The sequence below is a fragment of the Patella vulgata genome, chromosome 5, assembly GCF_932274485.2.
Source record: "Patella vulgata chromosome 5, xgPatVulg1.2, whole genome shotgun sequence".
NCBI lineage: Eukaryota > Metazoa > Mollusca > Gastropoda > Patellidae > Patella > Patella vulgata.
Window position 1 is genome coordinate 9,126,446 of NC_065883.2, and position 14,268 is coordinate 9,140,713.

General features: G+C 35.1%; 1 protein-coding gene and 1 long non-coding RNA gene across 2 annotated transcripts; both read left to right on the forward strand.

Moving 5' to 3' along the window:
- Window positions 1-49: 49 nt before the first annotated feature.
- On the forward strand, window positions 50-8,081 carry LOC130012872 (crossover junction endonuclease MUS81-like). Its single transcript, XM_056100903.1, has 9 exons — window positions 50-174; window positions 1,856-2,030; window positions 3,189-3,261; window positions 3,883-3,939; window positions 4,295-4,494; window positions 5,535-5,627; window positions 5,817-5,897; window positions 6,924-7,018; window positions 7,832-8,081. The coding sequence occupies exons 2-9, from the start codon at window positions 1,887-1,889 to the stop codon at window positions 8,079-8,081; spliced, it is 993 nt and encodes a 330-aa protein (XP_055956878.1). The 5' UTR covers window positions 50-174; window positions 1,856-1,886.
- Window positions 8,082-8,405: 324 nt separating this feature from the next.
- On the forward strand, window positions 8,406-12,135 carry LOC130012967 (uncharacterized). Its single transcript, XR_008788210.1, has 4 exons — window positions 8,406-8,497; window positions 9,694-9,767; window positions 11,011-11,095; window positions 12,044-12,135. It is a non-coding gene; the product is annotated as an uncharacterized LOC130012967 (long non-coding RNA).
- Window positions 12,136-14,268: the final 2,133 nt, after the last annotated feature.

Genomic DNA, 14,268 nt, shown 5'->3' on the forward strand with positions numbered 1-14,268 from the left:
GATATCCTGTTAACTAGGTCTGGGGTTAATCGAATAAGGGGATTTTATTGGACAAAACCGCTAAACAACAATATCCGGTTGCAACTTTCAGTTTTTGCGGGAAAGTTTGTTTGTTGAAAAAGTTGACATTTCAAACTGTCCGAAAATTTTATTTTGGAAATGCATTATTAAAAGGTGATAAATTTAGTGATTTCGAATCAAATGTAGGACCTAATCTTATGAGCTAGTCCAACGAAGCCAGTGTCATAAATTTTAAGTAAAATTAAGGACTGCAACTGCAAGCCATCTTTATATTTCATTTGTTTATTTTTTTTACGTCCAAATTGACATTTTATATAGTCAAACAAATGAATAAATGAAATGAAATTGGGCGTAACGTCCTACTGTTCTGCCTAGTCAAATAATCACGAGATCTGTATCAATAGAAGTCTCAGATTTGGGACCTAGAAATTGACTCAAATGGGTCGCAACGCATATAATAATATGTAATATGATTGTATATAAACTGATTTACGTTCAATTGTTTCTGTTTTGACTCTAATTTCAAATAAGTTATCTCCAGCGACATACAGCATGAGTCTCAACCAAATCGCTATTTCTAGCGTCTGGTTATTCCAGTCTATTGCGCATGCTCTAATGACGTCACCGTTTGACATGAGTTGTGGAATATGCCTAGCCTCGTTCTTTCTCGGTCACTTGTTACAAGTGATGCACTATGGTACACGATTCGTTTACCAATGTTAAAAAATTTTTATTTTATCTAAATATTGGATATCAGAAGCCTACCTTTTCCCGGTAAGATTACAGCATCAATGTTGATTTGATTTGAATAATAATTTGTGTTTTTAACGTGTAAGACTTTGTATGATATTGAGTTGAACAAAATTCGGCTGATCTGCTTACTTTTTTAGGCGGTTCTTTTTTTTACAAAGATGATATCAGAAATGGAAAATCTGAAATAGGCGAAGCGCTTATTTTTCAATCCCAAGTTAATGGGCCCTAACCCATAATCCATATACAAAGGATAAAAGAAGAAAAACAAATGAAAAGATGAATGAAAAAAGTAGTCAGATCAACCAACAGGGCCCAAAATCCAAATTGTGAAGGGTTGGGGGTAGTGGTAGTGAGCTAATAAAAGATACATTATATAAGATTTAGATAAAGAGCAATATATATATATATGTAAGTTTTATAAGGTGTTAATTTTATTTGGTGTATGTTTTATATGTGTAAGTTTTATATGGTGTAAGTTTTATATGTGTAAATTTTTTATGTGTAAGTTTTATATGGTTTAAGTTTTATATGTGTACATTTTATAAGGTGTTAGTTTTATATGTAAGATTTATATGGTGTATGTTTTAAATGGTGTAAGTTTTATATGGTGTATGTTTTATATGGTTTTATATATGTAAGTTTTATAAGGTGTTAGTTTTATATGGTGTAAGTAAGTTTTATATAGTGTATGTTTTATATGGTGTAAGTTTTATGTGTAAGTTTTATATGGTGTAAGTTTTATGTATGTAAGTTTTTTATGGTGTAGGTATAAGTTTTATATGGTGGAAGTGTTACATGTATATGGTGTAAGTTATATAAATGTAAGTGTTATAATGGTGTAATTTATAGAAATGTAAGTGTTATATGGTGTAAGTTATATAAAATGTAAGTTTTATAAAAAGTAAGTTTTATATGTGTATGTTTTATGTGGTGTAAGTTATATAAAATGTAAGTTTTATATGGTATAAGTTATATAAAATGTAAGTTTTATATGGATGTAAGTTTTGAAACTTTATACTAAACATCATTGAGTTCCTGTTAAATTGTATGTATTTTACTTTTTATTTTCTTTAATTGGCAGATTGACTTGAACTATACTATTGTGATTGATAATGGATTCTGATCCTGAAGAATTATATGGAAAACGAAAGAAGAAAAAGTTAAAATGCCCAAACCCTTTATTTGAACAATGGTTGACTGAATGGAGAGATGAAGCTGCCTTGAAAGGTTGGAAAAGTCAATTTAATTTTGGAAAGGTACTCTACCAGTTTTTATTTTTATATGCCCACATTTTCATGGAGACGTATTATGTCGTTGCCCCTGTCCGTCGTGGACCCGTCCATAATTTGTTTGTGGACATTCTACAGGTCAAAACTTTTATCCGTTTTGACAAAACTTAAAATATAGGTCTATCTCCCAAAGATCTTGGTTCCTTTCAAAATTGGCATGTTGATGGGCCTCTTTTTAATCCGATTGAATCCAAGGCTACGTTAGCTAGGTGACCTGCCAAAGTATCACGCAAGATGGAGAAATGAAACATCAAGAATGAATGGAAGTTGTACTGACTGTTAACTTAAAAACTAATATTAATGATTTAAGAATATATAATTATCAAGATTTATTTTGGTGCAACAAATGTTTTGATAAAAAAAAATTTATGGGTTAACCAGTTGCGTTTGGGTTTTTAACGACTAGTGAACCGGTTCAATAATTTTTGAACTGTTACATCCTTAATCCAAACTATTCTATTCTCAAGCAACCATTAATATTTGGTTTTGTTTTCTTAATAAAGATACATTATGGAAGATTAGATAAAGAGCTGGCAGTTCTCACTATAATAGTTAAAAAATAGATAATGTAAAGGCAATTTGCTGAAAATTTCAGTCAAATTGATCCACCCTGAACCAAGTATTTAGCGATTGAATTTTGGGCCTAGCCTCGATCATCATTACTAAAGTCGGTACGATAAAAAATATAGTCTCAATTATCCATTTTTTGATTTAATCAGAAGCAGTAGACCGGGTTCCAATCCAGTAAATATCGCAGGCTAGCGATGACATCGAGAGTTGATTATGGTCTAGATAAGTTAATTAATGTCTTATTAATTATATAGATAACATTTCAGGCTTAAAGAAAGACCTAGGCAGATTTAATATTGGAGAAATCTGATGCTATTGAGAGTTGATTATAGTCTGGATAAGTTAATTAATGTCTAATTAATAATTTAGATAACATTTCAGGCCTAAAGAAAGACCTGCAATTGGCAGAATTAGCTCTTGCATAATGTATGTTTCAATAAATGTTAACTAATCAATTCAAGTACACTTTAGCTTGGATAATGCCATGGTCAATTTGAAGGACAATCAAAATAGAATACAGGGTGCATTTGTTCTAATATATCATATTTTTTTTAGGCCCTAGCTACGTTGAAGAAATTCCCATTACCTCTAGCGAACGGAAAAGAATGCAAAATGTTGAAAAACTTTGGTAAGTGATTTGATATTTGGCTTCTCATTTCTTCAGGAAAAACACCTAGTAACAAAAAGTTTTCAGTTTCTCCTCATACACGTATGTCCAAATATTTAAGCTTTGTAATGTTGAACAAAATTTGGTCCCGTGTTGTGTGCTCTAAAGAAATATGTGGGTAGTACATAACACTTATGGTTATTTTGCCTTTTCGACAGCTTTAAATTGTCAGGGGACTTGTATCTTTTTACACAACAAGCACCCTGGAATAAGGATTTTTAATGTCTAAAAATCTTATTTTCACCAAAAATGAACATAGTACAGTTGTGCTCTAAGCCATCGATATTGGCGTGCACGTAAAAGAAACCTTAACCGTTGGAATTCGATATAAGAGTAGGCCGTAGCGCCACTGCCCGGGCAAAATTTCCCTCATAGCACACTGTATGGCGTATGCACGTCTTCATTAGTCCAGTTTAGGAGCAGAACAGTAGGACGTTAAACCCAATTTCATTTTGAACAAAGTAATTAGTTCTCTTTGTACAGAATAGTTATACCTCTATAATATTTTTCAGAAATATTGTGGGTGGTCAAGTATTGTTCACGTTTATAATATAATTATCAGATTTATTTATTTGTTTTCAGGTGATAAAACATGTAAAATGTTGGAAACTAAACTAGCAGAACATGTGGCTCTCTATGGTGAGGACAGAATTTTTTTTTTTTTGTATCAAATATTTAAATGTATTTTTACATCTGAGGATATTCCTATTTTCAAAAATGCTAATTTTTTCCTTTAGGGATTAACCAATTAAACGGTCTGTAATGCAAGTTTTTGGTTTGAGGTGCACAGAACTGTGGATAACTCACTAGAAACATCAACGCTGATTGGTTAATCAAATGTCTGATGCCATAGGGTCAAAAGCCGCTCGTCCATTTTTAGCTTAAATCAAAATATGGCTGAACTGTTCTAATCTATTTAATACATGTCAGATCACATTGTTTGTTCATGGGAAGGTATCTTAAACCTATATGATAAGATAAAAAACTATTTTAGGTACAACAGCTCCAGTGTCGGCAACCACAACTTCATCAACAAACGTGACATCTCTATCATCTTCAACTGTCACATCAACCAATCATATTACTCCATCTTCTATAATGTCAACAAATACAGCGTCAACATCCCACATCACAGGTGTTGACAGCAGTGATTCAGATACAGTTGATAACTTGGTGAATGCAAGACCTCCTAAAGTAATGATTTCTCGATTTCACCTTTCAAATGGGCTGACACCAGACTTTTCACTTTAAGCTTCTACTAGCCAGTTATTGATTTCTCTGAGAATAGGAGCCACGGTGGCTCAGTGAGTAAGATGTCGGTTCGCTAACTTGGAGATCCTGTGTTCGATCGCTGCGTTGGTCGTAAAAGTTCATCAGGATTTACAGCATTGTTCAGTGGTGAAGGACCAAGGGCCTGTCAAGGAACAATGTATAGTTGTTCGGATTGGACAAAAATCCAAATGCCTTGGTAGTTTGAATTTGAAATAAAGAGTAGGCTGTATCGCAGTTGTCTGGGCAAAATTTGCCTCATAGCACACTGTATGGTGTATGTTGGATTTCATTGGCCCAGTTGGAGCAGAACAGTAGGACGTTAAACCCAATTTCATTTCATTTTCCAGGGTGGTTGATTGGCCGAATAGTTAGTGTGTGCACGTTGTGTGATAAGGTCTGTCATTGAGTCAACTGACACGGTTTCAATTTTTCGGTTGTACGTGACAAGGAGTAGGATCGCCTGTCCATCCTTGTGGGTTTTCTCCGGTTCCTCCGGTTTCCTCCCATTGCTAAAGACCCCTACACGCCAGCGAATTATTGAAATAAAGTTGAACGATATGTTAGTCCCGAAATGACCTAATTTTTAGAATTAACTCAGGAAATTTTATTTTGAGAATTAGCCTGGAACATTTTATTTTTAGAATTAACTCGGGAAATTTTATTTTTAGAATTAATCTGGGACATTTTATTTTAGAATTAACCGGGACATTTTATTTTAGAATTAACCGGGACATTTTATTTTAGAATTAACTCTGGACATTTTATTTTAGAAAAAGCATGGGCCCTAACTGATTTAGGTCGATTAAAGGAAATGGAAACCTTACTGTTATAGCAAAATTTTCCCTTTCCTTACTTATAGTCATGTAATATTTACTTGAGATTGAAAAAAACAGGAAATAAGAAACATACTGTTATTGTGAAATTCTCTGCTTCTGCTGTAATAAAGTGATGTTTATTTTTAGAAAAGAAGAAAGTCTTCTGGTAATACAGAGTATATACCGAGTTATCGAACTGGACCCTACGCCATATTACTGGCCTTGTATACAAATAGACAGGTATAGTTTATAATCTGTATTAATATTAATCTGTGGGAGCTGACATTATTATATTACCTTTTTTCTTTTTTGTCCCGGCTATCATTGATAACAGCGCATCAGAGCTAGATGTTGGCAGCTGGTGCTCTATAAATGTCCATTATTATTATTATTAATCTTCTGATAAAATAGACATGCTTTTAATTACAGGATGCTAATTGCAAAGGTTATTTAACGAAGACAGAATTAATTCGATTGGCTCAGCCATTAACTGATACATCATTGACAGAAGTATGTGATAGTTTTCTTATTTCAAGTGCCACTGAGCTGAGTTTTCTTACATATTATCATCGTGGCTCATTGGGGTGGCTATGTGGGTAAGACGCTGGCTCACTAGCTTGGAGGTCGCGTGTTCGATCCCTGCATTGGCCGAGAAAGTTCATCAGGATTTTCTGATGTGGTTTCCCCTTATCATTGGTGCAGGATGGAGGGTCCAACCAGGAAAGCTGTCTAGTCGTTCGGATAGGATGGAAAATCGATGTCCCGCGTATACATTGGCATGCATGTAAAAGATCCCTTGGCAGTTGAAATTCGATATATAAGAGTAGGCCATAATGCCTCTAACGGGCAAAATTTCCCTCATAGCACACTGTATGGCGTATGCCCGTCTTCATTAGCCCAGTTCGGAGCAGAACAGTAAGATGTTAAACCCCATTTCATTTCATTTCCTAATCCTGGCTCCCTGGATTGATCCAAGTGTTGGTAGAGAAAGGCCTGTTATGGAAAGTCATCTAGTGGTATGAATGGGACCAAAAATAGCGCTCTCCCCGTTGTTGGCGTGCACATAAAAAAAAGAAAACAGGGGGCTAGGGTGGCTCAGTGAGTAGGACGTTGGCTCGCTAACCTGGAGGTCCCTACACCAAGATTTTCCAGCGTGATTTCCTAATGTCATGACAATTGAAATTCGGAATACATGTATGAGTAGGCCCTAATGCCACTGTCCGGGCAAAATTTCCCTCAAAGCACACTGTACCATATTAAACCCCATTTCGTTTCATTTTATAAAATAACCTTTGATAGTTCGACAAAGAGTAGATGAAAATATTCCTCATAGCACCCTTCACTATGTTTCAAAATATCAAAGTGTCATGGCAAATCACTGATCCAAAAAAGTTCCCCAAATAGGCCAACATTTTTATCAAGTCTTCTAGCTAAACCTTTACCTCCTACTTCTCTAGTCTTGATGTTTTTAGCAATGCACTTAGCCTTGATGTTTGAGATTTTCAGGGTATACTTAGTAAGTGTTCTATTTTTCAGCCTGATCCTGCTAATGCCCAGAGATATACAGGCTGGTCATCCATGTCAACACTTATAAAGAAAAACTTAGTTTACAAAGAAAGAAGTCCAGCACAGTAAGTCTTGTCATTTTGGGACTAATATATTTTTCAATTTTATTTTTCTCAGTGGAATGATCCAGGGGAAACCCATGAAGTTGGACAGACAACACTTACTTCTTGTCACGTACAAGCTTGGCATCGAAAGAGAGAGAGATCGTTGATATTCAGAGAGAGAGAGAGAGAGAGGATTTAACATCCACTCGACACAAACCAGGTCATTTTTGGGAGTAACATGGTTGAATTTTATTTCAATAATTGGCTAGTACGTAGTGGTATTTAGCAATGAGAGGAAACTAGGTCATTTTGGGAGAGAGAGAGGGGATTTAGCATCTACTGGCCATCTTCATTAGCCCAGTTTAGGAGCAGAACAGTAGGACGTGAAACCCCATTTCATTTCATTTCATTTCATTTAGCATCCACTGGACACAAACTAGGTCATTTTGGAACTAACATATGGTTCAGTTTTATTTCAATAATTCACTTGAGTTTAGGGGTGGTAGGAAACCAGAGGACCTGGAGAAAACCCACGAGGTTTGGACAGGCAACCTTACTCCCTGTTGTGTACATTCGGGGAATCGAAATCACGCCAGTAAATTCCATGACAGATCTTATGATACAGCGCGCACACGCTAACCATTTGGCTGTCCAACCCTCCACACATTAAACGGAATGGCCATCATCTTGGTTTGGGTTGGTGTACAATGTTTTATTATCAGAATGGCTATTAATATATTTAAAATGTTGCTATGCCAATTGATATTGCAGAAAATTTGTATTACAATATCTCAAATTATTTTTTTGTCAACCCTATCTTTTTAATTTTTCTAGGTTTAGTCTAACTGAAGCAGGGTGTAACTTGGCACATAGATTACAGCATGTTGACAGGAAGTCTACTTTTAGCAACCAATCAGATCACTTGCACACAGATGACACACCTACTTTACCGTCTCTAGACCAATCAAATTCAGATACCACACCTATTTTACCATCTCTACACCAATCAAATGATTGGATGGATGTAGAAAGTGAAAGTAGAATAACTGATGTGTCTCCTCCTTCAGAAAATGATAACAGGTAAAAACGACTGCATGAGAAACAAAAAATTATTTCAAGATCAACAAAAATTATCAGAAACTCTGTTGTCTTTCTAGTATCCGTCTGCTTAAATAATGATAAGAGTTATGCCCCTTTATTACCATCTCTACACCAATCAAATGATTGGATGGATGTAGAAAGTGAAAGTAGAATAACTGATGTGTCTCCTCCTTCAGAAAATGATAACAGGTAAAAACGACTGCATGAGAAACAAAAAATTATTTCAAGATCAACAAAAATTATCAGAAACTCTGTTGTCTTTCTAGTATCCGTCTGCTTAAATAATGATAAGAGTTATGCCCCTTTATTACCATCTTTACACCAATCAAATGATTGGATGGATGTAGAAAGTGAAAGTAGAATAACTGATGTGTCTCCTCCTTCAGAAAATGATAACAGGTAAAAACGACTGCATGAGAAACAAAAAATTATTTCAAGATCAACAAAAATTATCAGAAACTCTGTTGTCTTTCTAGTATCCGTCTGCTTAAATAATGATAAGAGTTATGCCCCTTTATTTTCCGTAAAATGTCCCACCAAGAAAAATTTTGAAATCCCATCACTGCTTTCTACCCTTCAGTTAATGGAGTCTTTCAGTGTTATGTATTCTGCCCTCTCTCACTCTCTTTCTCTTTCTCTGGTTATGTGACGACTCTGTAGTAAATGTCTTTAAAAAAAAAATTTTATAACTTTGAATATTAATCACTAAGTAATTTTCCCCAAACTTTGGATACTGTTAGAGTACAATGTGATATGCTCTAGCAAACAAACCCTCAAAGTTTTAAATTTTTGTGGAAGAGATTAACTCTGAAATTTATGATTGATATAATCTGGCAAGGAAATTGTCTAGTTGTTGGGTTTGGCATAGAAATTGATAGTTTATGTAAGAGATCTCTTCTCTGTGGGAAACTTTATGGCATATTTATACCCATCTTCATTACTCGGTGCTGGCACAATGTATGGCATATACCCATCTACATTATCCCAGTTGGTGCTGGCACAATGTATGGCATATGATACCCATCTTCATTATCCCAGTCGGTGCTGTCTTCATTCATTATTTATGACATTGTAATTATATTACAGGTTGAGATATTGTTATTATATTTTATGATCAGTAGTGGAATACTGCGTTTTATCAGTGAAATAAAAGTGTTATTCCACTGGCTAGCAGTAGTCCATGTTGTTTTTACCTAAAATGATTGTAAAATCATAAAATAAATAGAACATTTGTCGTTTTGTCGTGAATAACACATTTTATTTCATCTCGAAGCAAGAAAACGTTTATATTTTCACTCATGCTACGCATTCGTGAAAATATAAGTTTTCTTGCTTCTCGATGAAATAAAATATGTTATTCACTCTAAAAAGACAAATATCCTCTATATATTACAGGTTGTTATTATATTAGAGGTTGAGATATTGTAATTATATTACAGGTTGAGATATTGTTATTATATTACAGGTTGAGATATTGTAAATATATTACAGGTGGAGATATTGTAATTATATTACAGGTTGAGATATTGTAATTATATTACTGGTAGAGATATTGTAATTATATTACTGGTAGAGATATTGTAATTATATTACAGGTTGAGATATTGGTATATAACAGAGGATGATCAACAAGTATTACGTAAAGATAAAGCAGCAGTTAATATTGATGGTTAGCTATCTCATCTTAAACAAGAGAAAGAAAGCGAGAGTTTAACGTTTGCTTAACACAAACTGGATCTTTTCGGGACAAATATCTGGTTCAATTTTCTTTTATTAATTTGGTTATGCGTAGGGGTTTTAACACTAGGGACCGGGTATCATTCAGATTTGATGAAAAAAGGAAAGAAACTGAGCTTACCATCTATAATCTAATACACATATTCAGTTAATAGATTGCCATGCAGAAAGTGTTAAATACCATCAAGATTCATCAAATAACGCCCAGTTTGTGCTACCGTTTAGTTTGACATCGGTTGTCTAGTTTATGAAACTAAATGGTCATAAACTGGATGACCAATATCAAAACTAAACTAAATGGTCATAAACTAGATGACCGATGTCAAAACTAAATGGTGTTTCTTAAACTAAACGGTAGCACAAACTGGGCGTTATTTGATGAATCTTGATGGTATTTAATACTTTCTGCATGTCAATCTATTAACTGAATATGTGTATTAGATTATAGATGGTAAGCTCAGTTTCTTTCCTTTTTTCATCAAATCCGAATGATACCCGGTCCCTGGTGTAAGTAGTGGAAAGAAACAGGTGAACCTGGAGATAGTCCATCATTTTCCATATTTTACTTTTTTTGGATTAGTTGATTTCAAATTATTATTATTAGTTAATTTCATAGGAGACAAAGAAAAAATGAATGGTTAAAATGAAATCATTTAAAATAGTCAAAACATTTTGAATTTGAATATTTGTGTGAGTACTATTCAATCTAGTTATAGTTCAAAATTTCGTTTTACTTGTCTTTATTACACTAGGATCTGGAAGAGTTGTTATATAACCCATGTTCTGGATTAGCCAATGAAACAGTCTATTACGGCAAGTTTTTGGCGTGAGGTGCGTGGAACTTTGGGTTAACCACTAGAAACGTCAACGCTGATTGATTAATCATTGTCTGACGTCATAAGATCAAAAGCTGCTCGTATGACGCCTGATGCGACCTTCCACTACAGCTGGTCAGATCTTTGTGTAGTGTAGGCCATCGAAAGTATAAAAATAACGAAACGAAATATATATATATATGTATTTTAATCTGATTGGAGTACTAGTAATAAGTATAAACCCTATCGAAACTAAGAGCCCACCTAGCATCAAATATTTATATAAATTGATGACAGCTTAAGATTATCATTAGTCAATTGTTACCATATTGATTGTTTTGGTTTTTTTTCTCATTTCAGATAATTTTGGACTGGGTTTTCTGATTAAAGTTGATTATACCAAATTAATTATGTCTGGTAAAAAATATTCATTAGATTTAACCAGGTATGTTGTTGTAATATAAGAGATAAGAAGGGCTATGAAGACCTGGTGTCCTGGGTGTCAGTGACTAGTTTCGTTTTTATTGAACTCTTCAGACTGATTGGACTCATGTGACGGGTGGTCTCAATTATACTATTCCGGTGGTGTTTCCATGGTTAATAATTGGTGGGGTTACCGGGGTTGGTCTCTTGGCGGGGTTTGCGAATTTGTTACTGGGGCCCGTAGCTTGCTTACCGGGGTTGTACAGAGGTTTGACAACTGATCGTTTAGAGTGAAGTGCTATAGTGTCCATAATTTTGCTAACTAGGATGCCTTTGGTTGGTTTGTAACATTGTTACTTGTCATAACAATAAAGGGATAGTATATAGACAAGGGTGTTGAGGTAACACCTGTGAGAGGGTTAAAAGGCTAAATATAAATCCAAAGTTGGAACACTCAGGGGTAGAACATTGTAAAACAAAAATAAAAATGGTTGGGGTGCCCAAGGTTAGATTTGTCGTTGATTCCATAAAGTAGTTAGTTATGTTGTTGATTTAAATATTATGACCATACTGTTTGGACCAGATACGGAATATGATGTCATTGCAGCCATTTTGAAATTGTGACATAGTATAGATAATTGAAGGCTCTCATTCAATGCGTAGTTGTCCAAGGGATAAGCCTGCCAAGTACCATGTCGATTGTACTTAAAGTGGCAAAAGGCTTAGGATTTTTTCACCCACAAGAACAGCAACAACCAGGAAATTAAACACTTGTAAATTAGACACTGATTATCAAAATTGAATGGTCAATTTAAACTGGACACAAGAACAAATTAGATGATTTTTGGTAATTTTTTTTTACGAATTTTTAAAGAACGATTTGATATTAAACGAATGTGAAAGAAATTAGTGCTAAAAACACAAGATTAAATGATACCCATGTTACAGTGTTAATTAATGTATATTTTAGACCATTAGGAGATGCTGTCTATGCTTATATTGCTGATAGTGATGCTGATGAAACAGCCTGTCCTCTTGATGTTATAAAAATAAAACCAGCAAGTGGTATGTATAACATGTATAACATCACTCATCTTAAAGTAGCTGACTCAATATGATTCCCTGGTTGTACGTGGCAAAGAGTAGGGTCGCCTGTCCAACCTCGTGGGTTTTCTTTGGGTCCTCTGGTTTCCTCCCACTGCTAAAGACCCATACACTCAAGCGAATTATTGAAATAGAATTGAACTAAATGTTAGTCCCAAATTGACCTAGTTTGTGTGATGGATGTTAAACTCTCTCTCTCTCTCTCTCTCTCTCACTCTCCTTGAAGAAATGAAATGACATGGGGTTTAACATCCTACTGTTCTGCTCCGAACTGTGCTAATGAAGACGGGCATACGCCATACAGTGTGCTATGAGGGAAATTTTGCCCGGACAGCAACACTACAGCCTACTTTTATATCAAATTCCAATGGTCAAGGGATCTTTACATGCGCGCCAATGTGTACACGCGACATCAGTTTTTCGTCCCATCCGAACGACTAGACAGCTGTCCTTGTCAGGCCATTCGTCCTGCATGAGTGACAAGGAGGAGACCACGCCGGGAAATCGAGATGGACTTTCTCGGCCAAGGCCTCCTTGAAGAAGTGATATATTAATACCCCCATATCTATAAACAGACCTTATCCACCCAAAACTACTGTTCTTTGACTGGCCGAGGAGATATGTGAATGGCCCCCCGTGTTGTATGACCAAACACTAGCTCTTTACAGCGTGAATGCTATTCATGTGACTCATGAAAACAATTTAATTGTAACACCATTTTGCTAAAATATTGAGAAATTGCATCCCATCATGTTTTCTAATTAGACATTTTTCACATTTAACAATCCTTGTGTTTCCATTGATACAAATTTAACTTGGTTTTAGGTATAAATAAAGAAGTTGGGGACCCTTCAGGACTAAATCTTATTGTATAGCCATTTGATGTAAAAGTTCTTAAGTTTGAATCCATTTTGATTTTGGGTATACAAACTAATTTTGTGATTTAATATAACTTGTTTGTGTTTTTACAGAATCGGCATCTTCAACTGTCTCATCAAATAAACAGAAGGCAGACTCTAGAGCTTCCAACCCTAAAAAAACATCGAAATCAAAAACAGTTTCATCAAGTGTTACTAATTCTGTCAATTCTCTTAAAATTAGTTCTAGTTCGGACCCTGTTTTAAAGAAAAATACAACAGTTCCAGACAAAACAGGAGTTCCTGAAAATGTCAGAACTGATTCTAATACAAGAATACCTTATATAGAAATAGATAGCTCATCGAATTCTCAGTCGTCCGTGGCTTCAAGTGTGACCTCCACCGTATCCAGTCTACCTGTACCAGAGTTTGTGTTACGACCAGGAGAGTTTGAAGTTGTGTTATGTATTGATAATAGAGAGTTCTATGGAAGGTTGGTGTTGACATCTATTATAACACAGGTGGTGAATGGATCAGAAGGTCTCTCATTGATTGAAGTGGCGTGGTTTTGATTCACCACTTGAGTGTGACAAGGAGTAGAGTCGCCTGTTGAACCTCGTGGGTTTTCTCTGTATCCTCAAGTTTCCTCCCACAGAGACTCCTATGCGCAAGTGAATTATTGAAATAAATATGTTGGAATATGTTGACCATGAATTCTATGGAAGGTTGGTGTTGGCATCTATATCACATGGAGGGGTGAATGCTTAACGTTGGATTACAAGGTCTTTCATTGAGTCAAGTGGCGTGGTTTTGATTCACCGCTTCAACGTGACAAGGAGTTTTCTTCGGGTCCTCTGGTTTCCTCCCACTGCTAGAGACCCCTATGCGCAAGTGAATTATTGAAATTTACTGAAATAAAATTGAACCATTTGTTAGTCCCGAAATGACCTAGTTTGTGTGGAATGGACATTAAACTCTCTCTCTCTCTGTCTTTCCCTCTCTTTGTGGAATAGGTTGATCAAATTATCTTGTTATTTTGTCTAATTTACTGTTGATTTTTGTTATTTTTACTACTAAATCCATTTCTAAGAGCCTTCTAGCAAATTTTCTGATAAAACTGTATTATTTTTGACAGTACTAAGTCAAGCTCGAAGATCCTTCTGCCCGATTTAATCAAGAACAATGTGCAGTGCGATCTTCGTGAATTACATGTCGGAGATTTATTGTGGGTTGC